At 41.0% G+C, this 26,834-nt stretch overlaps 2 protein-coding genes across 2 annotated transcripts; both read right to left on the bottom strand.

Annotated features, from left to right (window-relative positions):
* Positions 1–8,217: 8,217 nt before the first annotated feature.
* LOC115692816 (probable esterase KAI2) lies at positions 8,218–10,335 on the bottom strand. Its single transcript, XM_056317441.1, has 2 exons — positions 9,818–10,335; positions 8,218–8,992 (listed from the first exon to the last, which is right to left on the bottom strand). The coding sequence occupies exons 1-2, from the start codon at positions 10,183–10,185 to the stop codon at positions 8,548–8,550; spliced, it is 813 nt and encodes a 270-aa protein (XP_056173416.1). The 5' UTR covers positions 10,186–10,335; the 3' UTR covers positions 8,218–8,547.
* A 10,175-nt stretch (positions 10,336–20,510) lies between these two features.
* Positions 20,511–24,172, bottom strand: LOC115692823 (probable protein phosphatase 2C 63). The gene is made up of 4 exons (XM_030619792.2): positions 23,680–24,172; positions 23,091–23,467; positions 21,521–21,739; positions 20,511–21,022 (listed from the first exon to the last, which is right to left on the bottom strand). Exons 1-4 carry the CDS (start codon positions 23,933–23,935, stop codon positions 20,771–20,773), a joined length of 1,104 nt encoding a protein of 367 aa, XP_030475652.1. The 5' UTR covers positions 23,936–24,172; the 3' UTR covers positions 20,511–20,770.
* Between the last annotated feature and the right edge of the window lie 2,662 nt (positions 24,173–26,834).

Genomic DNA, 26,834 nt, shown 5'->3' with positions numbered 1-26,834 from the left:
GATCCATGCTCTCTAGACAAAGAGAGAACGTTCGAGGATGGATCTGGGTTTGAAATTTGGTCCCTCGTTTTGTATGATTTTTACTGTGCTCTGCGATTTTTCTTTCCGTTTCACAGCCGTACCTTATCAATCGGCAATGTATTTCCACTTGCCTGTGCCGCTTGTTGCAAAGGGTGTACACGAAATTAGATCAGAAAGGCTAGGAAGTTGCGCGACAGATTGAGGACAGGAAGAATCAAAATTGGCGATCGACTGGAAGGCAGGCAAATCGGCTAAAAGATTGCAACGGGGAAAACAACGGGTTGATTCCTAAAATATAGTAAAGTAAAGCAGGCTCGTACAATTAATTGTGGGTCAATGGCATGTGCTCACACTTAAAAGAAATTGAACTCTTTTGAAGAGTAATTGACATGTTTGACCATCCATGTTGGACGCAAGGAAGATATGTACATATACCTAAACGAACATATACACGACCTTCTTTGTTTCCAGCAATAAGATTTCTAGTCCCAATTTACTGGCCTGGTTTCATGAAAATACTCCCACGGACATTGGAGATCAAGAAACGATTCAATGTTAACCATGTAGAATGGATTCTTCGCAGAAAAGGATCTATTTATTTCATGGAAAATGATGTAATTGTGATGTATATGATTGTCCTTTACAAATAAAATAGAAGCCATTTGTTCATATTTATTGCCAAAAAATTATAAAATACAGTCTTGAGAAAAGGACTCGAGTATAATTTCGGGAACCTAGGTCGGAGTCCCAAGTTCTGAGGTTTGAGCAATCGTGGTCTCGAGTCTGGGCCATCGGGTCATGAGCTGGTGCAACGAGGATCCTAAGTCCAGGCGATAGAGACTGAATGTGCTATAATGAGGACCTAGTTCGACGTGGTTGGTCCTAGGTCAATGCCATTGGGGACCCAAGTCTCGTTCGTCGAGACCCTGGTTCGTGTGCCGAGGTCCTGGGCTTGTTAGCTAGGCATCTCGGCTTGAGCACTTGGAACAACCTTTTTATGACGATAAATGTCAAGTTGTATTTTGGAAAAAATGATTACTAATTTTCAAACGAAAAAGTCACCTTCCAGAATTTAAGTATGATTTTTTGTTGCTATGAAAAGGTTTCTTATTTACTTATTCCCTTGGGCGATCCAAACTGATGTTGGTATTTGTTATTGAGAAATTCTGAAAATTTTGAAATGAAAAGACTCGAGTTTATCAGGCAAACCCAGGTCAAGGTGTTGAGTCTCAGATTAGGTCAAGGTCGAGTTTTATCACACGAACCCAGGTCGGGGTCTCGAGTCTCAGATCAGGGCTGTTGCTGTTAGGGGTCCATTCCACGGGACTTGCATCTAGCCACTAGGACTCAGTTTCGGGGAGTCGAACTTAGTCAGGTTTGAGCACTCGAGATGATTTTGTGATAGCGGAGGTCAAGCTGTATTATGAAAAATGATATCTGGTTTTCAAGCAAAGAACGAATTCAAGCATAGATTGTAGGATGATCATGGAAGGGATTTACGTGGACTCATTTTTCCAAGCAATTCGAACACCGGAAAATGACGATAATACTTTTCAACGGTCAATTTTCCGAGAAATGAAGGAACCTTGTAGAATTCTCCTTCGATGGGAGAACACGTGTATGGCTTTTGATATGCAAGCTTAGCCCATTATTGACCTGGCCCAGTCATTCTGTTTTTGACTCGATGGGCCACTGCCCAATCTGATTATGATTGGGCCTACTCCGTTGCGAGCCATCCGATCTTCGATCAAAATCCTAAGCTGCGCAAAAGCAACTATATAACAAAAAAAGAAATTGCTCTTTTAATTTCTTCTTCATTTTCCTTTTTTGTGTTCTTAACATTCGTGTGGTTTAGGAGCTATCCCGCGCGACAAGCTAAATCTGCCTCTTTAGTCTTGTCAAAGATAGGCCATTCACATCGGGGGCTCCCTTGGATCCTTGGTGTTTTGGTAAGGGTTACCTTACCAAGGAAGGGTGTCGCCACCTCCCTGGGCTACAATGCCTTGTTTAATGACCCGGTGGCCGGTCTATCCAGGGACCCCCTGTTGCTAGGGATACAATTTTCCTGTCTTCGTAATAGGCAGTATCCCCTTTAGAGTTTCACAACCCTGAAAATTTAAGGGAGAGACCTTAGGGTTGGAGCCTTTTAAGAACATGCTCAGGTCCAAGCAAAAGCAAAAATATAACAAAAAGAAATTGCTCATTTAATTTTTTTTCTTGTTTTTTCTTTTTTGTGCTCTTAACATTCATATAGTTTTGAAGCTATCCCGCGCGACAAGCTAGATCTGCCTCTTTAGTCTTGTCAAAGATAGGCCATTCACAACGGCTTTAGAAGTTTCGCGAGGGATTACTTTCTCATGACCTGATCTTAGACGACCCTGGCGAATAATAATCAAACCTAAAACCTCATTTTTCACGTGGGTTCATCCACAGATCCAAATTATGACGTCGAGCAAGATCGCACTAGAGAATATCGAGGGACGCGTGGACGATGAGGAGGAAGCTAGGTCGTTTCTTGAAATATCGCAAGCTTTGATGTGGATTGGCCATTTTATTATGCTTTCAATGGATTATGCAGTGATGCTCATACAGTGGTTTATCCTCGATTTGATGAAATGACCCGTATAAAATAAGGAGAGTGAATTTCTTTTCTAGATAACTCTGAAGAATATCATTATATACAACAATTCTTTTTACATGATGAAACAAAAACAATCAACTTTATTATCTCTGAAGAAAGATGATCCTAGTTCACATAAATTGTCGTATATGTCCATGTTCATTAGCTATTGGATCCGGTTTTTGCCTACTTTACTTGGTCACCTTAAGTTTATTTCCCGGAATGATGGTTACTAAGATTAGAAAGAGTGCACCGGCACATGACACATATTTGCTAATCATATTGGTACATTACTATACTTTACAATAAAAGGACTTTATAACATATAGAATTTAAGATTTGAACTGAGTAAGTGTTGGAATCGACAAGTTTTAGATATTGTAATGCGTTTTGCCGCCACGAGCAATTGCCTAATGCACGCGTCTGAAAACCCTAAAGATGAAGACCGGAACCGAACCTTGAGTAACGAAAAATCTAAACAGGAGTGCACGGAGTTATTTCTGGAAAAAAAACGCTCAACATATTAAACGTAAGTTCTAACATTTTTCCCATGCATATTGCAAAATTATTGAACCTTTTACCATTGAAAATAAGCAGACTTTGCCAAATTCTATTTTCTATCGAATTCATAACTTTGGGAAATCAGAGAAATACCAATTATTTTTCCGGAATTTCATAGAAATCAGGAAATGTAGAAATCTTTATGACGATGCCAACTGTGAGAAATGACACCGGAAAGGGCCACTGGGGTCGTAACACCATAAATCATTAGACCCGCCGTTGAGCCTCTGCCGCCGTTGAGCCTCTAATGCTATACGACTTTCTAATTTTTTGCTTTCGACTAGATTAGTATAGAATTCGAGGGAATCAAATATAATCCCGCAATGTTCAAACACATTCATTACTTTCTTGATGCCTGTCTAAAATCAAATAAATTCGTGCTAAATTTCCAAACTTACCTAATTAAATTTTAGAAGCAGAATTAGTGCATGATTGTGTTTTGGAGCTTGGACAAGCTAAGCAAGGTCTGAGCTAGCCAACAATCTCTCCCTCTCCGCTTGATTTGCCCACAACATACAAACACTCAACCTCTGCAATTGCATAGATTCATTGGTCAAACCCTTTCGCTTGCAAAGCTAAGAGATTGCACAATGATTACCAGCAAATCCGCTGCCATAATCTCTGTAAATCTCTGACATTATCATTAAAAATTCTTCGCACAACTATGCAAATCCCCTAAGCTCACCATATGCACCCGCCACTCAAGCTCTCTCTCATCATGTTTGGTCATTTCCCAAGTCAACAGGCCTGGGATTCACTCGAACATGTGGCCTCCAAGCAGACCTTACGTGACTTGAACAAGCAAAAACCTTCATATAATTCACTTTCCCTCTGCATAAGCTGGGGCTCACAGTCACAGCACACTCCCTCTCCCCTCACTCATTTCACTTGTTGGAGCTCACTCTAGAGTGAAAAGCTGTCTCAGATCACTCTACTGTCATTGCAGTCCCTTTCGCTCCCGTTTCAAGCTTTCTTCAAGGTAAGCAACTAAGGGGATGCAACGGTCCAGCTAAGGAATAGAAGGAGGTAGCGTGAAGACCGGGTTCAAGGAGCTCCAAGATAACCTAGTTCGTGGCCACCAACAGGGAGGAGAGCCAGGTCGAATTTGGGCTAAGGGAAACCTCGTGGGGTTGAGTGCGGATGGATATCTTTCGTCTCTAAACTTGTAAAGTAACTATGTCTAAAAACCTTTGTATAGAAAGATCATAGGATAATATGTTAGCATGGGTGCAATGTAAAGCGCCGATAATGCACGAATCTAGATCTATTAGAAGGGTTAGAATCTCCATTTTGCACGTTTTTTTTGTAAGATCCTAATGTCTTGGAGATGGTAGGAAACCATGTTTTTTTTTTTGGGTAATGATCGGAAACCATGTTTGCATGTCGAAATTGTTAAAATCTCTGTTTCAGCTTTGAAATGTGATCATGCAAGCCCACGTCATTCTCTGAGCTTTCCTATATGTTTTTTGTTTATCAAGAACTAGATTGGAAAAAAAATTCGTGCAATTTCAGGACCATTTGCAATCTATGGAAAGGAACAATTCATGGACACTAGTAGCAGACACGATCATGCGCCAAGCCAGAAAATTTTGACCGGGGTTTACCTTACCAAATCAGTCTTAAATTTATTGTACGCATGCTAATTTAGTCCTAAACTTTTCAAACCTTTGTGCAAAATTCTAATGTAATTCTTTCGGCTAATTGCCATCGAAAATCGCTAATGCAGCAATCCACGCAGGACGAAGCTCAGAGTAAAGCTGTCCACGCCAATGCGCCATGCATGACGATCGTCAATGACTGTACGCCGTCATGTCGGCAAATTTCCGACGGTAATTAGCCGAAATTACTACGTTTGGCATTTCAAGCAAAAGTTTAGAACTATATTTCCAAAATTGACAAGTTTTTTAGGGTTGAATTGATATCCAACAAATTAAGACAGGCTCGATGAATTATCTCCAAATGGGTCCTTTTTGGTTCGTGTTCCTTGACAGTGCAGCGGATCACGTGTCGACATTAACTCTTCGAAAAAGACTTAACGAGGACTAGACGTTGCTCCAAATTGCAAGAAACAAGACGGGGACATGGAGGAGTAGGTGTTAAAAGAAGTAGATATGGATGGATTCCGTCGCACCACCCAACTTCATGCTTCGACAAAGACTTGAAAGAGGACTATACGTCAATAGGCTCGAGAAATAATCATAGAAATTATTTGAAAATTTCTTTGACAATTTATACATATATATTATAATGCGAAAAATTAGTAATTTTTTTGTTCTTTGTCCTCTCAAACAAATTATAATTTCTGCAAGATATGTGGAACGTCATGTAAGAAAGTTGCATACACATATAGAACGAACGTCTCGATAATGACTTCTTATTGATAGCCTTGGATCTCAAAGATGGTCGGGAAAAAAAAAGGTTGAAAAGGAATACTAAAAACAAAAAACGAAAGAGCAATAGGTATCAAAGCGACAGATGATTGATGGATGACTATAGATGCATTCTCTTTATATGTATTCGTATGTACAAGGCAATGATGCGTCATAAGAGGCAAGAAATTTTTCTAATGCCGATTGATTTTTACCCAACAATATGAAATTGTGGATTTAACGGGAGAAAGAAACATAAAGTCAATATTCAAACTTAACAATTAAGTAAATAATTTATTTTTGCTAAGGTGACATCTAGGTGGTGGTTACTTTTGTGGAGAAAGTACTTGGATATTTACTTGTAACAAGGAGAAGGCTATTCTAACAATATACCATCCTAAGGAGAGCACTTACACGCAATATTTAAAGGAGATTATGATAATATATTTATGTAGAGGATCAAAGTTAATAACCCTTCATATAACAAAAAGTGAAAATGCCATATTTTCAAATATCGAATTCATTAACATTGTGAACTTGTATACATAATGATATATATGCTGTTAACCCTATCCGATGAGGTGAGTTTTATGGATATATTCATTATTTTAACGTGTCGATATCTGTACGCTTCGCATCCTCAATTATTTTTTATAAGAGAGACGAAATACATTTCGAAAATTTTTCATATCGGTGATGATAACTATCTTCCCAAACCACTTGTTTCTGAGCGCAGACCAAGGCGGACAACGTGTTCAGGAAGGCTAACTGCCGTGCGGATACGGCAGCAGGAAGAAACGACAAACGTCAGACGTCAGTCGTCTTCCTCGTTTATCTACGTAGTTTCTCGTTTCATCAATGAACATCTTCTCTTTACCAGGAAGAAAAAACCAGAGAGTCAAACGCCGGTTCCTCTCAATGGTGTGTTCTTGACTCTTGAGACTGTCCAAGGGACAGGATCCCATGTCTTTCGACCTTCACGTGTTGACTGTATTATCCCCAGGTTGTCATGTGTGCGGTACTTGCTTTTATTTCTTTCATTTGGGTTTCTTTAAGCAGAAGATGTTTAGGTGTAGACTTCAATACGAGCCTTGTATGTCCCGGTGGGTCATTTTCCTGTATGACTCCGTCGACGAGCTCGAGGTTCCTATCGATTCGCCCCCTCGAAACCCGATTCTTGGGTTCGTAGAGTTGGTCCTTGCGGATAGCCCAAACTTACGGCTGCAAACTAAGTACAGTAACCCTAGCAAACAAGCCGTGTAACCCCGACGAGCAAGGTGTGGCATGAGCAACGAGCAAGATCTTCGCCGCAATCATCTTGACGCTAGCTAGATCTCGCGATCACCCGTGTCGCATGGTGTCGTGCGACCCTAACATCACGCCGGGGTCGCGCAACCCCAACATCATGACATGTCTAGGTTGCAAAGTTCTTGAAGATAGGTCTCCTCGCCGTTGCAAATGATCTATGTTTTCAATTAAACTTTTAGACGTAGAATTATTTCTGTTTAGCTCAAATCAACTTGTATCATGCAAGTCCAGCCTAATTAAGGTTCCACCACCCGTGCTAATTAGATTTTAAAAAAGAGTTGCCTTGCCTTGCCTTAATGGGTTAATTAGACTCATATGGGGAAGAGAACTTAGAGAACTTCCTTTCTTCTTCCATTTCCCATCCCTAGCACGTGGGTTGAGGTCCAACCTCTGTCAAAAGGGTCGCTAAGAAAACGATTTTTTTTAAATTACTACGAAGCAATAATTGAATTATAATATGATTCACTGAAATAATTATCAAATTATGTCACTTTCAGTTTTTTAAGTGCAAAGTTTATATTTGAAAAATTATGGGATTCCCCATTACACTTTGTCGTGAGGACACACATACAAAAACAATATTTTTTTTTCTGCTCCTTTGAAAATTGAAACTGAACACTTGAAAATTGAAACTGAACATCAAGTGCCCTACAGATGAGCAAAGAGATCATCTATAAAACAAAAGAAGAGACATTAGAATAAAGCGAGATAGCAGAAGAAAGCAGAAGGCGAAAAAATAAAATGGAAGGTGGAAGAAAGGCTATTCTATTCTATTCGATTCCTTCATTAATGCTTTTCTGTAACCGGGACAGACCATTCCACGGCCGACACGTAACATCTCCCGTCACATCCCGATCGCCACCAGTCGCCGTCCATTCCTCCACCGCCCAACGAACCCCCGCCCCCCGTCCGATTCCATCTCCCCGTTCAACCCCAATCGACACTTTCTCCTTTCTTTTTGGGAAACGCCACAAAAAGGGAAAAAACTTCAAATTGCCCACTGGGACTTTTTCTGGTAATATAAAAACAACACAAACTCATTTCTTTCTATTAAGATTCCGTTAAATAATTTTTAAACCAAAATAATGTCAATTTTATTTTACTTAAGCCACATGTAATGTCAATACCGTTTGCTTCTTGACATTCCTGTTGGAAGAATTTTAATAATTCTTATTGATAGAACTTTGTATCACGGTACTACGAATTTGTGACTTATGGTGTCATGAAAAAAGATTTAGGATAAATGTATTATCGTAGATATAATTTATAATTTTTGGCGGTATTTGCACTTTTGATTTTTGTTAAATTGGTGATCTAGAGAGATGGACAAAACGGGAGTCACACAAACGAAACTTAACTACAGCTCTTATTCTAGTCCACATGACATAGAATCACGGGGGCAACACTGCAATTTACACTTGCACAACGAAGACCAAAGCTAATGAAACTAAGGATAGATAATAACCTGCTAAAAGCATCCCCGATAATCGAGGAAGGCGGATCCTCCATCCCCTTAACATGTCCCGACTTGTGTCGTGCATATAGGATCTGGACACTTATCTCTAGAATGTACGTTTGGACATGCTTATCGAACAGTGACACGCGTCGTTCTCCTATACCCTACATAGAACTAGTCACCGTTGTGAGATAGAGGGACTTTATGCACTGTTAGGTAGCAATGTCGTAGTGGATGTGGCGGAGGACGACGGGGATGACGGTGTCGGGGGAGCTGAGCTGGGGCAGGTGGCCGTCGGATTGCATGACCTCCACTATGGAGTCGCCGCCGAGGTGCTGGTGCAGGTACTCAGAGACGACGACGGGGACAGCGAGGTCCTTCATGCTCTGGACGATGTGGCACGGGACGGTGACGAGGCCGAGGATGGAGCGCATGTCGCTGTTGAAGATGGTCTGGGCGACACTGAGGGCGATGTCGGGCCTCATGTTGAAGAGCGTGCGGCTGAACTCCTGGACCGCCACCGAGTCCATGTCGCCGCCGACAGCCAGGGGCGCGAAGCCGGAGCACCACGCCTTGTAGTTCTCGCGCATCGCCTCGAAGAGCTGGTCCAGGTCCTCCTGCTCGAACCCTCCAAAGTACTCCGGGTCATTCACGTACCTAAAAATCGATCACATAAGTTACATTCATCAAGCCGTGCTTGTCATAATCGAGAATTACTAGGTACTTTTAACACTAATTAGTAAGATTTTTTAATGGTAAATCAAGATATCATCGTTATTTCTTGTAAAATTAAGTTCGAATAAATAAATAAATAAAAGTTGTCCTGGAAGAGAGAGCTTCGTCGTGGCAAAGGCTCAGCCGCACTTAGTTGTGGCGCAATAAATGAGGGAAGATATGAAATGTTGAATGTTTGGTACAAGACTTCTAATGAAAACACGAAAGGTCATCATTTTCTTTCCCACGATCCTTAAAACCCTAAGTTATGTTTTTTTTTTTTTTGGTAAGGGACCCTAAGTTTTGTTTGTTTGCCTTTAAACGGAAGAAATTTTCTTTTCCTCTTTCTTACTAAATTTCGAAAAACTACAATAATTATATGGGCACTTAATTTGGATAGATCCTTCATTTAGTCAAAAAAAATATAACCCGAAAATATTCAAGAAAAATAGTTAAAAACATCACCACGGTTCCAATGAAGTTCTATAACTTGTTTCGCTTATTTCATAATTGATTGCATTGCATGTTTTCCACATTTCACCGGCTTCTATTTTTGGAAAGTGATGAAACATTTCCCCGCAGTAACGGGTCGCGGATCGATTCCCATCAAATTTCATGTTAAACAATGGAGAACTAATCACTATTCTCGGCAAAAAAAATTCCTTTGTTTCGATGCCTCGAGAAACCTAGATCTACCATCTATTCATTTATTTTTCTAAAATAATGAGAAGGTCCACTTTACATAGATAGAATTTCGAATTAATTCACCTGGGGGAGCCGGAGAGCATGACGATCTTGGTGAAGAGGTCGGGGCGGCTGATGGAGGCGATGGCGCCGACCATGGCGGAGACGGAGTGGCCGACGAAGACGCAGGTGTCGATGAGGAGCTCCTCCAGGATGGCGAGGAGGTCGTAGGCGTAGCCCTCCAGGGTGGTGTACCGCTCGAAGTCGAAGTAGTCCGGGTTGGTGGTGCCCGCCCCCATGTTGTCGTAGACCACCACCCGGTACGAGTCCACCAGGTGCGGCACCAGGTGCTTCCACACCGACTGGTCCGTCCCGAACCCGTGCGCCAGCACGATCGTCCGCTCCCCCGACCCCAGGACCTTCACGTTGTGCGCCTCCTCCACGATCCCCATGGCTCCCCGACTCCTCGGTTTCGGATTCGGATCGAACGTCGCCGGCTACGTTCCGGTTCCGGCTGTTTTTTGGGGTTCGTTCCTTTGTTTTTTGCAATGTGAACGTGAGCGTGAATTGGTGAAGTGAGAAAGGGAGAGAGATGTTGGGGAGACTCTCGTGTGTGGACATAAGATATAACAAGCACCACATGTGGCAATTTCGTGATAAGATTATCTGGGAGCGGTTTCGGGTGTGGGTGCGGCTCATGGGGCCCCTCTGAGTGGTCGCGGTCGTGGCCGTTGGATTTGGATCTGGTGGTTGGTGCTTGCTTGATCATCATCAATGGGAGAGAGCAGGAGTATCTGATCCGAGGACCCGGCACTCGCGGAGGAAGGTATTTCGCGTGTCGGGCGAGTGCCGTGACGACCCACTTATCGACGTGCATACCCGTCATCAAGTAGACACGACATGCGGTCATGTGGATGTCGCGGGAGACTCGCCGAGATCAAAGGTTGGGATGCACTGACGATGTGATCTCGATGAGTATTGATATTCTATGGCCAATGATGGTCAATGAAGAGAGTGTGATTAGGGGTGATCGATTCCAGGGGTGGGTCGGTTCCTGACCTGGAACCTGAAATCGACCCTGTTATAATCGGTTCCTAGTTTTTTGGAATCTGGAACCTACTTTGTTTGCCCTGGATTCTATTTTGGAACCTACCTTGTTTTTTTCGATCCGATTCCAGAGTCTACCCGAGAACCTTTTTTTTTTTTTGTTTCTTTTTCTGGTTTCATTTTTTCCATGTAGCAAATCGGAAAACTTATAACTCAAATAAAAGGTTATAAGTTTGATTGTGCAAACAATCTTAAGTATTCATACAAAAGTAGATTATCTAAGTCCCAATAATTTAATAGACGTGATAAAACAACATAGGTTCCTGTTAGATATGTAGTTTCTTCGTTACAGAATAAAAATTTTAAGAAAAATGAAATTGCTCCCTATAATGCTTACAAGCTCTTGAATTAGACTATCCTTAAATAATGATTACCTTCATCATCCTTCCTGATATAATGCTTTGAATTCTGGTTATATAAAATTGCAAGATCACCTCCATATAAAACCAGTTCTAAAACCGGTCCGGTTCCCGGGTGGGTTTTCATTTGGAACCGAGAACCGGAAACCGGACCGGTTTTAACTAGTTCCCAAAAAATGGAACTGATTCCCGGACCTATTTTTTGGGTGGGCCGGTCTGGTTTCCGGGTAAATCCGGCCCCGGTTGCACACCCCCAAGTGAGATCTCTATAGAAATGCAAACTAGAGTAATGGTATCACAATCCAAATCGAACCGAACTGATACCACACAGAATTAATGGTTTAAAATTTGAAAAGTTTGGAGTGAGTGAAGCGGGATGAGTGAATGAAATAACCCCATGCGAATTTTTGCATTGTGTGCAAATAAAGGAGACATATAAAATTACGAAAGAACGTGGAATTCGAAATTAAGAGCTCTGATCCCAGGACTATTCACCCTAAAAATTCTAATAAACTGATCTTCATATTGATTTATTTTTTAAATATTCTAATAAATTTTATGATTAGGTAACTCCGATATCAAGCAAGCAAGAAGAATTACCTCTATCCCATTTCATATTCCAATCAATCATTTGGATTTTGGCTCAGACGTGAAAGATAAGTTCGACTTTCGACGCTACGACTCTAGGAAACAAACATGCCAAACTCCATCATGGACTTTCCCTAAGACTAAACATACATGTCGATAATGATGGAATATATGAATAAAGGTTTTTTGGGTTTCGTTCAAATGTGTCGATTTTCTTTTGTGAAAGACCGAAATCTAAACGATAGCCGGATAAAGGTTTTTAATTGAAGATCGAGCCGATAGATCATCATACATTTCGATATATAATTTTGTGTGGCTCGATTCGATTTGGCTCGAAAGATCAGTTTCTTCTATATCATCCAACCCACGGCGGTCCCGCCGCCCACGTGGGGCGGTACTTTTTGATCCACATGGGTAGACGATGGATACTGACGGGTCATCATCTAGCTAGGGCCAAAGTAGATGCAGTGCGCTTTAGCTCCCGCGCACGGGTAAATATCAAATTGGAATCAGCGATTGGTCAGTCCCGCGGAAGACATCTAGTGGCCTTTGGGAATATCATTTCTTGCCCTCTTATTGAAGCATCGCAGGAGTCGGTATCGGCCAAGTTTGTGGAAGAAATCTCATTGCCTGTGGGAGAATCATTTCATTCGTGGTGGTGAAACTAGTTAGCTGCCTCCGAGTTTCGGGGAAATTTATCTGGTCGGTCCAAAATTTATTGTACAGATGCTCATTCAGTCCTAAACTTGCGCGAAATCTCAATGTAGTCGTTCCGGTCAATTTTCGCCGGAAATCGCTGACGTAGGATGGCCGGCGATGACTATACCGTCACGTCAGCGATTTTCTGAGAAAATTGATCGAAAGGACTATAATTGAATTTCGCGCAAAGGTTTAGTGCTAAATTGGCAAAATTGAAAAATTTAGGATTGAATTAGCGTTCGTACAATAGCTTTAGGACTGATAAGGTAATTTTTTCCTAGAGTTTAGTCACCGTGACTTCATTGATGTCATTTGATGTTGGCAAAATCCCAAACTTTGATGCCAATGCTTATATAGCGATTACACCTACTTTCACCAATAGTTACTGACGTAGGTGGAAATGAAAATAATCGTGAATTAATTCACAACAAGAGTAAAACTCGTAAACTTAAACGAAGCTTGCGCGATTCGGTAGTGATTTCTTCAAATTATACTGGTCGACAAAATGAATCATTGGCCAAAATTTTGCAGCTTCTGAATCCTCTTGAGAGAAGGCTAAAAACTCTTGAATGTTCTCTTGTGAACTAAGAATTGTCTCATCACATTTTCTGACTCTAGTTTCAACTTCACTGGCAATAAGATTGAAGGTTTTTTTTTTTTTATATCGCTCCTCTTTTCTATGTACATATGTGTGCAGTTCTCACGGAAACCGAACCCCAAACCTAGTACTCTCCGGCCCCACCATCTCAATTCCTTAACCAGTAGGGCCGCGCGCATGCATGTTGACATGAGCAAAATTGGAGAATTCACTTAGGATGTTTTGAAGATGACAAAATAATCAAAGGCTATTAATATATGTATATGAATATATTGAACGGACTATTTCTATTCACACGTCATACGCAGAGAGTGTCAACAACAGGACATCTAAAGCATAAAAAGGCTTTGGCTCTACAGAAGGAGAATAAACTATTGGATGGGGTGTCTAAGTCTAGATGGACTTTTATGGAAGGAGAACAAGCTACAGAACCAGGGTTTCTTAAAACTTGGATGGATCCATAGAAAGTGAACAATGTATAGAGCATCTATTCGTAGAAGGTGAACAGACCATACAGCGAAAATTCGCGAATGACCTGGAAGGAACGTTTTGCAAAAGTAGCTCATGTTACTTACAAAGTAGACAGCTCTATATATGAGCCTCTATGGTCTTGGTGGGAGACTGGGAACTTTATCAATTTAAATTGAACTCGAATTAGTGTTTGGCAACTGTCTTCAAGTGTTGGAATCCGCCAAAAGCAACTTGGACTTATCAATCAGACTAGCTCTTGCCATTTTTGCGAAAGCAGAAAAGACGTCAGGCATGGATGAAGATGCATTGGCATAGGTGAAAATCGGATTTTAAAAGACCGAGTTATGTGAGGCGTGTACTTTGGGTAAGCAAATCAAAAGTCCTTTCAAGTCAAAGAATGTTGTCCCTGCTAAAAGAGCTATGCAGCTTCTACACACGGATATGTTTGGATCGAGAAGAAGTAAGAGCCTTGGTGGTAAGAAATATTTTGGTGATTATGGATGATTACACTAGGCTTACTTGGGTAGTATCCCTTGTCCATACACACGAAGCATTCCATTCATTATTTAAGTTTGCAAAGCGAGTTCAAAATGAAAAAAAAAGGTGATAGCATTAGTTCTATACGACCTGATCATTGGGGAGAATTTGAAAAATCATGAGTCGTCGATTAGCAAGTTATGAGCGAATGAAAGGATCCATGAGAATTTACATCTGCCAATGAAGAAAGGAAACCTCTAAATGCATGAAAGGACATGAAAATCCAATTTAAGAGCTCCAATTCAGGACTCTTCACCCTAAAAATCCTAATAACTTTCACATTAATCAAATAATATGTGACGGTTTCAATCATTCATTTGACTTTTGGCCTGCATGCTGCTCGATTGCTATGATTATTAAGATATGTGTGACTTTGAATACTACGAGTCTACAAACGAAACATGGTAAACTCCATGATCGACTTTAAAGGACTCCCCATTGCCGCAACCCATAAGCTAACAAGAAGTGATTTTCAAGCTACAATGTGAAGTAAAACTAATATATGAATAAAGGTTTTTGGTTTTATTCAATGTATCGATTTTCTTTCGTCATATATCAGAGTCCGAACAATAAACAGATAAAAAAATTTCAGCCAAAGCTCATACAAATAGATCACCGTACTTTTCAATATAGAACTTTGTGCGGTTCGATTCGATTCGATTCGATTCGGCTCGAAAGATCAATGTCCTATAGTTTTCACCCCTAGCGACGACACCATCCACGGGCCATGTAACCTTTTGGTCCATATGGTGGTGAGTTGGTAGAAATTAAGATACTGAGGGGGGTCAGCAGCATCTACAAGGCCGAAGTAAGATGCAATGCGCTTTAGCTCCACGATTGGGTAAAAAAATCAAAGTGGAACCAACGATTGGTCAGTCTGTGGAAGAAATCTTATTGCCTTTCCGAGAATCATTTCCTCGCCTCTCGTCAAAAGCATCGGTACAGTCGTTCGAAAAGCGCAGGATAGGTTCTTCTTCGACCACGAAAATGGTACTTTTTGGCCATTCATATGTATGTGGTGGTGAGGTCCGACAACTAATTTGGATAAATGCCATGTGTTGGGACCGATAAACGTAAGAAAAGAGAGAAGAAATCGGAGAAGAAGACGGAATTTTTTTCCACGTCAATGATTATCGGGTTTGAAAGACTCCCGACAGCCGCAACCCATAAGTTTATTAGTGTAAAAGTAAAGTCTAAAACTAATATATCACTGAAAATTCTTGATTTCATTTAATGTATCGAATTTCTCGCCTCATGAATTGGAAGCTAAACGATAGGCTGATAAAAATACTTTTCAACTGAAGATCAACGCCGATAAATCATCGCACTTTTCAGTATAAAATTTTGTTTGGTTTGATTCGATTCGATTCGATTCGATGAAGCTAAAATGACATTTTTAGGTATTTTCACCTAGTGATGACCGCACTGCCCATATGTCATTTAACTTTGTGCTACACGTGATAGTGAGTTGGAGATACTGAGGAGTCAGCAGCATCTACTAGGGCCAAAGTGGATGCAATGCAGCTCAGCTTCACGTTCAAGTATATATCAAAATGGAATCACCGATTGGTCAGTTTGTGGAAGGAAATCTCACTGCCTTTCCGAGAATCATTTCCTTGCCTCTCGTCAAAAGGATACCAACACTCGTCCAAAACTGTAGGAGAGGTTCTTCTTCAACCACGAAAATGGAACTTTTTGGTCCTTCATTTGTGGTGGCGTGGTCCGACAATTAGTCGGACGGTCGTAAGTGTTCGGAATGTGTCTCGAATTTGAACCCATGAAGAAAAATGTTAAGGATCACATATACCCTTTTTCCTATCTTGTGGTGGTGCCATCTAATGCCTCTACAAATATAATGAAAGGCATACCCAGTGGAACTGTCATAGAAAGTCACTATTCTTTTCTTCTTTTCTTCTCTCGTATTTAGTCGACTCTTCTTTCTCTCGCCTGCGACCATGGAGCTCAAGGTCATCAATCATGGCCATAGAGGTGGCTGGATCCAGGCAACAATGGGCGATGACAAATGAGTGTCTGGAGGAGTTTTGGTAGAGCTATCACAAGCTTGAAGACAATGAAGAGTAACTCGTGCATAGAAAAAGAAGAAAAAAAAGAAAAAAGAAGGAAAATTAAAAAACATCAGAAAAACCAGAAGAAAAATAATGTTATCTCATCAACGTTACGTTGGTATTGTTAAACATGGGATAACCGGCAATTACTAGATTATCACGTTAGATAAATCTAGCGAGATTTCGTCGAGAGAACTTGGTTGTATGTTCCCTCAAAAGTTTAGGATTACATCGATTCAATCAAAAGATTTATGATTCAATTGGTCTCCGCTCAATAGGTTCAAGACAAGTTGTGCAATTATCCCTAAAAAAATACATATGACATGACAATCCGAATCATAATATTCGCCCAATTGGTGTCGAGCCGGCAACACAAAGCAGCAAAAAAACACGTGACATAATGGTCAGTCTATAACCAAGTACAATTATCAGCACAAAGCGTGGGCCGATGTCTAGTCCACAATCAACCCAAACGAGTGTCGATTGTCATTCCGTGCAACGCTACCAACTCCCACTGAAACTTAGAGCTAATTATCGACCTCCATCTCCACACACTCTGCCCTTCTCAAAAGTACATTATACCCCCAAAATTTAATCATCATCGATTTAATAACTTTGCGGCTGCTCCGAAACAATGCATCATGGTGTCGACAAACATGGGCAATGGGGTTTCCATCATTCGAGTTGTCAAAGAAGGCCGAAAGCACAGTTTGCCCAATGAAACCAACCGACCTTGGACGACAGCACGATGCTTAGCTGTCTCCTGAGTCTATGATTGGAACTTTGGTCTAATTACAGTAACTTTTGCCGTCGTGGCTCGTTGATGCCAGCCCATGGCGATGCAATTGGAGTGGAAACTGGGTGGGCGTTTGTCGTCTCTCATTAATAGTATTCACCGCGTCACCCTCCCACTCTTGCTAGTGACACTTGTTGTCATTCGTTATTTCGCAATTTGAATGATTCCTTCATTTCTATAAGAGAAAGTTGGCCACGTGAGCTTCCCCTAATTGGTCGTCCCCTGCCGTCAAATGAGATTTTTAATCGCGTGTTACACATCTTTGTCCTTTCCGAATTGTTTTTTTTTTCTGGGTATCTTTTGTTTTATCGTTTGCACTAAAACTCACATGACTAAACAATTTGTCAAGCATGCTACGTTGATTGTCGCTTCATCTCAATGAATTGAATAGGTATGATCGCATCGCTTCTGCTTTGATCATACGGCCGACAATGGAGAAAGGAATGCAAAACTTGGTCTCGAATCCTGAAATCGAGGTCAAGATCGGTTCCGATGCTCAATCTAGCTGTATGCTCATCCTCATTTTAACTAAGTGTCTCCTTTTAAGTAAAAAACCTTCCCACATGGATCTCCAGTAATGACCATTTCAAGAGAAATTGAAGCTACTAAAACTTTAGTTGTGGCCCAATGTGAGGCACAAATGTTGTCGATAATGAAAATATTTTTTATCAACTAATTATTTCAAGTGATACAAGCGATTATTTTTAGAAAAAAATTTTCCGAAATCATTTTATCTTTTACGAGACAAACAGTGGCTTAACATACTCGGATTCTCTATCACGTGAAAGCACCAAACGGGGACCAAACTGACAAAAGAAAATATATCTGGTTGAGCATCAAATGGAGGATGCTCTCTGTTGCTCCCAAACAAAATGATCTGCGAATAAAGAATAAAGAGCATAGCGAAATGAACACAAGTTGGCTTAATGGTCAAACATGAAAATGAAAGTGGATAAGGCCCTTTAGCAACTGTGAAAGATTCTTCAAGTTGGACTTAGTTCTTTCACTGTGCTAGTAAAGTAAAAAATGTCCCCTCAAGCGAGCTAAATTTCATAGTCTCGGAGTTCCTGATAGTCGGGAATCATAATCGGTTCCGGACACGCCGGAATTCAGAAATCAAAAGTTGTAGTTCTCATGATTAAAATAAATAATTGATGATCAAGAAAGGGGGGAAATGTACCAAAAAGGTCTTGAATCTATTGCACTGATGCCAATTCAGTCCTAAACCTTTCAATTGTACCAATTGAGTCTTAAATCTTTTGACATTTTGCCAATGTAGTCGATCCAGTCAATTTTGATCGGTAATCACTAACGAGACGTGGACAATTTCCACAGTTTAGGACTGAATTGACATGAGTGTAATGGATTTAAGAATTTTTGGTACTTTTTTCTCGAGAAAGGATATGAATTCATTCTCGAGTCTTGAGAAAGAAGTCTAGAAGGTGTGGTTCTCGCCTGTTCTCCGTTCCTTCGGGGTCATGACAAGAAAAAAACGGAGCAAAAAATTCCTGTGGCTATATGTCCACATTATTCTAGGCTGACTGGAAAGGTATTAAAGATGCAATAATTGGATCATATTCAGCATATCCATATGATACAGATTTTCAAGGCTAGTTATCAGCCTTTACATCCTAACAAAGGACAACAACAACTCTACAACTTATGCATTTTTTTCTTTTCGCCGGGAAAATGATTTCTATTCAGTTTGGAAACTATCGTACCCACTGCTAGAATGTTAGGTTTAAGTGCCAATAAAGCACCAATTGCCCATTAGGCGAGCTCGCCACCACGTCCCCACCGCGATATGAATGGGGAGCCCGAGACCGGCAATACACCTAAGAATGAAGAATTGAAATGGTGACCTCCGACTCACAAAGCAAGTCTTGGACCACTTGACCAACCAAATGTTGCGCTAATTCACCTCACGTAATCGGTACGTACGTTGCACGAAGTGATAAGAAAAACAAGTGCAGCAAAATAAAGAGGAGATCACAAATTTACGTGGTTCGACAGATAAGTCTGTCTACATCCACGGGGCAAGCACACGGAACTCACTTGTATAACATGAGAAATTACAACGCACACCCCTCAACCCGACAAACACCAAACAGTGGGTCGCACTCTTAACCGTGAATCTTTTCACAGTACAACTCTCACAATCACAGAGATACTGCACACCCAAGATTCCCTTACAAGAGATAACCCAGACCCCCAAGTTCTATTTCACCCACAACGTAGAGAAAAAAACAGAGGAATAACCCAAAGTACATTAACTCTTAACTGTTCCCTCTCTGTCTCTCTCTTCTTTACACGTTCCCAAAGAAGTAGAGGGGTGGTTGTACGCACTAAAGTAGTGGAGGAGTGGCATCGACAGTTACTCCCTATTTTTTAGGTGTCACACCAAATGCACAGTGACAACCGCAAGTTGTAATCGGAATAAAGAATTTGTTTGATGTTGCATGTGGTAGACCGATTGATTTTCTTAGGTGGTAAATTGATCAAAGAATTAGATAAATGTAACCGTAAGACACCTAATTTTTATTGAGATCTAACCAGCAGAAACCTCCATGAAATTTCAACCGAAGGATGCAATTGGGTTGTATTCTGCAAGACATTTTTGACAATACCCAATGCGCCCAAATTGAACGGTCGGATCACTAGATGTTACGGCTGTTAACTATAGCCGTCCGATCCCAATGGAGTCGGGAAAAGTGCCGTTTTCCGCATATTAAGTGATGAGATCATATAGATCTAGTCTTAAACTTTCCAACGCTAAGAACCGCCTCGATTGGGTTTACAAATGGAGATGTCACTGACCTTTCACTTCGGTCACCCAGGTTGGACCTATTCGCCAAAATCCACAAACCCTACAGTTTGCGGAAATCAAACCACATTTTTTGAAAGTTTGGTTTGCGAGCTTTCCGTGGACTCAAGAATCAGTTCTATCGGACACTGAAAATAAACATACCGCGTCGGGCTGCCCCCCTACGATTGCCGCGTCGCATTTGCGGGTTGGCCCACATTGGCCGCTGCATTTTCCCTTTCTGTTTTCTTTAAATTCATTTTCTTTCTACATTCGACCTAGTTATGATCATAAAAACCATCCAACCCAGAAGTCGAGTTGTTATTCCTTTCTCAACTAGCATCATCACATTGGTAAGCACAACGACTGCAGTGCAATTCGATAGATTGTCATAATAAGTCGGATGGATGTTATTGGCTTCTCAGTAGCAATTTTTGAGATAACAAGGTGCAAAGTGGTAAACGGGTGAAATGTGAACAAAGTATAAATTTCTCAAAGAATTCAAGCAAACCATTGTCACCATGTAACTTGTAGTCGTATGTTAATGACATTCATTTTGAAGGGGCCCAAAGATGAGGTAAGAAATGATGCTCTGCAAACCTTAGCCAAAACGCAAACCCATGTCAAACCAGATCAAAACAAGGACCTCTATTTTTTTTTTTGATAACCAAACAAGGACCTCTATTGATTCTTCCATTGATCTGTAACGAAGATAGGCATCTGTATGAGGCCATCAAGTACAAATAAAATGGCTTGAAAGCAAAAATGGTCGAGTAGCATCTCATTTGGTCCATCTCTGATGAGATTTTCATTGCCCTGTATGTGTAGCTTTATAACAAACCTCACAACAGAACATCCCTCAAAAGTCACAAGCATCTACTACCTACGACTAGCGGATTCTCCACGTCAGAACTTATGTACAACTGTCTAATCTATAGCGATTGTGTATGAGATGTATCGTCTTGGACACTCTCGTTATCGATACTGTACATCAGATTTATCTGATTTATACATCAGCAATCAGCTTCATCTGCATTATGTGAAAAAATATCGACAGGCACGGTTGTGCTGTCATAGTTGTCTCGACGCACGACTCTAGAATTACGAGAATCATGCGAGTGGTCGAAGAAAACCACGACCACCGATATATCGTCATGGAAATGCCGTCTTATGCCCTTCTTAATTTTCTTTATGTCATCAAATCGAATCTCTCTTTTCCTCGCGGCCTCCTGAAGGGCAGCTCTCACCAGTCGCTTGGCTATCCCCTGCAAATTTTGTTTCTCATGTCACACAACAAGATCATTTGCATCATGAATCGAGATGTCAAGCGGATGAATTTGATGGTCACAAATAGTTCATGACTACTCAATTGTTTGCGGGCAGACGTAAAATACTTTCCTTCTAGTTTGGGAAGCCAAAGATTAATAGGTATAATCACAGCTCATCTGCCCAAATAAGCACGTAGAAACAAGTAGGTCTTTGGATTGTTTGCATGCACACCATTACCAAGAAAGAAAGATCTATCCACAAGCAGTATTAATCGAGTGACAAATGGTGAAGTTCCAATAACTATTCTTTGATTAGGATTGTTCCTGGAGAATGTCATTAAAAAGTTTTCTGCCATGAAAGTTGGCCGCTGGAAGTATCTACTTATACATGATTCTACTTCTAGCATATGCATCAAACATTAACCGTAATTGCTCACATTAAGACGTGGAGAAGGCAGAATGAAAATCTAAAGAGAAAAAGGAAAAGATACTCACAGCTTGTGGATATTTTGAGACAATTTCAACGGCTGTTTCATCAGTCAAATGCTCCCAGAGACCATCTGAGGCGAATATTAAGAATAAGTCATTTTTCTTTAATTCTCGAATTACTATAGAGGGTTCCGCTGTCATTAAAGGCCTTCTTAATGGAATTGCTGGCCCCCATTGATTAAACTCGGGTCTCTTCAAGTAGAAATCTCCAATTGATCTTGACACCTATAAAGGAAAAAACATTAGGCAACTGGAAATCGTAAAGGCATTCGGTGATATAAATTACTGCTACAACAAAAACGCAAACAACTAAAACCAAAGTTCATGTATACACATAATAGTGCATCACTGCAAGTCTAGAAAACTAGATGTAACAGAACTCAAAAAACGTCCTTATCGCAACATCGCGCTCACAATAGCTTCATATTGCAAATTACATTCACTCTGCAGATGTCAAAGAATGGATTGACAGCTTAGTCGCTGAGAGAAATAAATAAACTACAATATCACGATCATGGCTCATCCAGATGAATGAACTCCGTCTGAATATGAAGATCATGTAATTTACACGTATCAAATAGTGAATTCTCTGAAAACTGAAGGAGAATTCTCTCACAAAGAGAGCAAAAACAGTAAGGTAGCCAGCAAATATTACATGGGCATCATGAAAGGGACACTTTCTGATTATGTTTACGAGCTTTTCAGCAGTACCACGGTAGTTCTTCTCCAACTAATTTTCTATACCTAACAGACATTTCCAAAATCGCCTACTTTAACATTTGTGAAGACTGAAGAGTCGATATTCAACATCACGCTCGACCATTATAGTTCATAGATCTCCTTTGAGAGTTACCTAACTTATCAAGGGCCGCACTAGATGTGAATTTACCTTGACTATCACATCGTTATGTTGATTAGTGTTACATGATTCAAGTTAAGAAGGCTTTCCATTTGTCATGGGTTACACCCAAGAATAAGGATCCAATAGCCTAATCCCCTGATTTTTCTTAACACGGTACATTTCCTGACTCGCTTCGGTTATGCCTGTCATGAGAGAGAGAGAGAGAGAGAGAGAGAGAGAGAGAGAGAGAGAGAGAGAGAGAGAGAGAGAGAGAACCCTTCTCGTCCAAACAATGTTAAAACTCATCTTGCTTTACATCCAAAGAATAACTGATTTGTAGTTTTCAACTAGTAAAGAGACTGAAGAATTACGCAAGATTTAAGAGAACCCTTCTCGTCCAAACAATGTTAAAACTCATCTTGCTTTACATCCAAAGAATAACTGATTTGTAGTTTTCAACTAGTAAAGAGACTGAAGAATTACGCAAGATTTTAAGACACGTGCTGCAAATTCTCTTTATAGATCAATCGTACACCGATTTGTAATAACTGATTAAGAGTTTTCAATCAGTAAAAAGGACTGAAGAATTATGTAAGATTCAAAGACACATGCTGCAAATTCTTTTTACAGATCAATCATACACCCAGTCGTATTATCTTTGGATTGTTAAACTGCCCAGTAAAGGAAGGTCATTTCAAAAGCAGAACTGCTTTAAAAGGGAAGTTTAATCAGTACCTGAATTATTCCCTTGATTCTCCAAACGCCGCGAGTATTCACAACAATACCTGAATCGTCCGGATGGAGGGCCTCCACCTCCTTCCTAATCTCCTCAGCACAAACATTATGATCAGTGGACAATCTCTCCGCCACCACCGCGCCACTTACATTTTTCTCCGATACTCTTCGGCCGAGCACTGCCCTCGAGTCACCAAGATTCGCCACATAGAGAGTATTGCTCGAAATCACTCCAACAAGACAACATGAACCCATGGACGCGATCTCCGGCCGGACGGGCCAAGATTGCCTCACAAAGTGCAAGAACTCTTCTTCTATAGTATCAAATGCCTTTTTGATGATTTCAGAGGATACTCCACCATGCTCCGACGCACACTCTGACCAAATACGTAAGGAAGCAAATTTAATGAGGAGGGTATTTCGGCACAAGCGACTTCGATCAAGGACTTGCACTATTATCACCGCTAAGTTTCCAGAGTTCAAAAGACACATCAAGCCGATCGATCAAGATTTATCTTTTATTCAATCTTCTTTGAAATTCACAAAAGACTTTCCCCAGCAGAGACCCAAAAGAACGGAGGGGACTTACTATGAAGGAAGGGAAACAGAGAGCGAGCGATGAAGCGGGACGCCTCGGGCCCGCCGTGGCCGTCGTAGACCCCGACGTACGTCGTCGACGAGGCCGTCCAGACCTGAGCTTGATCCTCCAGCGATGAATTCGCCTGCACGGCGGCGATCGAGTAATCCCCACAAGCGTGCGGCTTCAGATCGACGTGCCACGCGAGCTTGTCGCCGCCGCCCCAGCCGAAGCACCGCTCCAGGTGCCCGTAGCACGATCCAGACATCTCAAGCTCCGGTTTTTCCCACCCGGGCAGCGATCTTTCTTGGTGGGTATCCTCGATCTTGGCGCCAGAAACGATCGCCGTTCGTTGGGAAAGTGAAAGCAGCGAATGGGGGAAGGAAAGGGGAGAGAGACTCTATCTTGAGCTGGGTTTTGGGGGCATTAGAAAAACGGGATGCCGTGGGAATTGCGCGTCAAAGGAGAGAGACAGAGACAACAGCGGAATTGTCCAAGGCGTGATTGACGAGGTTTTGTTTGGGGGGGAGTCTCGGACGGAAGATTCCAATGCAAATTCCGGGAGGCCGACAAGAATCTGAGTGGAACAAACCGATATGACATGCTCTCCAAAGTTTTCTCGTTTTCATCTGTCAAAAATGGCTTTTTTTTCCGCATGACATTTTTCCTTTTCTCCCTTCCATCCTGGCATGCTCGCGAGGGACAAGAACAAGGAGGAGAAGAAAGAAGAGTGAGAGAAAAATCAATTCTTGTTTAGGGTCGGATTTTGTTCGGGACAGAACCGACATGGCGACAGTCGACAGCGTAGCATCGCGGGGGGGGGGGGGGGTGTTCGGGAGGGAGTAGAATCGAGAGAGAAATTAGCCCTTTTCTTTTCTTCTTAAAATAGGATATATGCGAGCGCAGGATTAATAGGTAGTTTCGGGGTTAATATCACTAAAAATCCTAAACTTGTACATTTATAATAATTTTATCTCGAACTATTTTTTTTATCACCAAAAACCCCAAACTGGTGCACTTATGATAATTTTACCCCGAACTATTTTTTTGACCACAAAAAACCTTAAACTGATACTCCTATGACAATTTTACCCCGAACTAATTTTTTTACCACTAAAAACCCCAAACTAGTACATTTGTTGACAAATTTACCCTCCGTTAGTGTCCGTTAAATTGGATTAATATCACGAAAAATCACAAATTGATAAACTTGTGACAAGCATAGGGGTAAAACTCCAAATCGGTACACCTGTCAATTACTACGTGTCGTTAAACTTAGCAATTTGACAGTAAAATTTAACGGAAACTAACGGAGGGTAAATTTGTCACAAATGTACCAGTTTGGGATTTTCGATGGTCAAAAAATTAGTTCGGAGTAAAATTGTCACATGTGTACTAGTGTGGAGTTTTTGGTGGTCAAAAAATAGTTCGAGATAAAATTATCATAAGTATATCAGTTTGAGATTTTTTATGGTCAAAAATATAATTTGGGATAAATTTGTCATAAATGTATTAGTTTGAGATTTTTCGTGGCATTAATCCTTTTTTTTTTAAATGTAGTCATTTGATTTTGTTTAAAATGGGGTGTGTTTTGATTTTCCTTACAAGTGAAGTAAACGTCAAACTCAGGCGTTGACGTGGACCAAGAAGCTCATTCTCAGTTTCCACCGGTCAAACTTGGGATCTTTTGGATTTCTCACCATTTCCAGCCTCTTCTGACGTGTCTCCACCGTGGAAAATCTATCATCTATGCCCTCTTTTCTTTTCCTTTTTCTGGCTTTTTTCTTTTTCTGAAGCTTAATTTACCAAGGAACGTGGATCCATGAATTAAACGATAACCCTTCTTTATACAGCCAACAAAAATTTATCGCCATCATTTAATATGAATTTTCGCGATATTTCTTATTATACGTAACGGTTTGGCTATTCGTACTTTATCATTGTCGTTCTATGAATTTTCCTAGATTACATATAGAATTTCAACGTCGCGTGATATCCGGACGTGAGCGTAGGGGTGTAATTGGGTCGAGCTATATTGGAGTTACATGAGCTTGGCTCGGTTCCTATTGAGTTCGAGTAATCGAGTGCTTAGTTGAATTTAGCTCCAGCTTAAACATGCTTTTACTCAAAGCATCCCAAGCATAATCAAGTGATTGATCTTTTCGTATGTTTTAGTTACACTCGTGCATTTTAAGTTTAATCGATAACTAGTTTAGTTAATATCGTACTGGAAAATCAGAGTTCGAATTCAATTTCAAGTTTAGCTGGAGGTTTAGACGAACATTTACTTGCCTGATCAAGTCGGGTCGAGCTCGAGAGTCGATTAAAAACTCAATTAGGTTGGATTGAACTTGAGTCGAGTATCGAGTTGTGGATATATACTAGTCTAAGATTAAAAACTCATTTGCTATTAGTGTCGCACATAGGGAAAAGTACCAAAAAAGTCTTAAACCTATTGTATTGGTACCAATTCAATTATAAACCTTTCAATTGAATCAATTTAGTTCTAAACATTTTCACATTAGTACCAATCTAGTCCATTCGGTCAATTTATGCCGGAAATCACTGATGTGGATGCTGGACGTCTGACGTGACACGGCCAGCGCTAACGTGGACAAATTTTAATAATTTTTTAATAATTTGTTGAATTTGTTAATAATTTTTTCTTTTTTTTTTCCCTTTTTTCTTTGTTTTTTTTTCCTCCCTTCTCCTTTGCCTGTGGCCGGTTGCCATGGCTAGCGACCGGCCACAAGCAAGGACCAGCAAGGTCGGTAAGGCCCTTGCCGGCCATAGGGGAGGGCGGCCGTCGCCGGCTCGGGCGAGGGTTAAACCCTCGCGACCTTGGCGAGGGCAGCAGTCGCCGGATCTGGTGAGGGTTAGACCCTTGCGACCTGGGGGAGGATCACCCTTGCCAGATCTCAGGTAACGGCCGTCGGCTCCAGATTTGACTCGCCTAGGGCCATAGCCCTTCCCCGGCTCAGGCAAAGGATTTGCTTCTTCTTTTTTTCATTAAAAAAATTCCTAGCCAAAGCCCTTTGCAAAATAAAATTCATTAAACACCACTTGTGTAACATCCCCAATTTGGACCAAGATGACCAAAGACAAATGGTAATGTAATTGGCGAGCGATCCGATCCGAGGGTCGGTAATCAAATAGATAGTACAGTT

Source organism: Syzygium oleosum, unplaced genomic scaffold (assembly GCF_021117445.2).
Source record: "Syzygium oleosum isolate NSW1041296 unplaced genomic scaffold, Sole_v2.1 Sole_v2.01, whole genome shotgun sequence".
Taxonomy (NCBI): domain Eukaryota; kingdom Viridiplantae; phylum Streptophyta; class Magnoliopsida; order Myrtales; family Myrtaceae; genus Syzygium; species Syzygium oleosum.
This window is presented reverse-complemented; position numbering and strand designations above follow the sequence as displayed.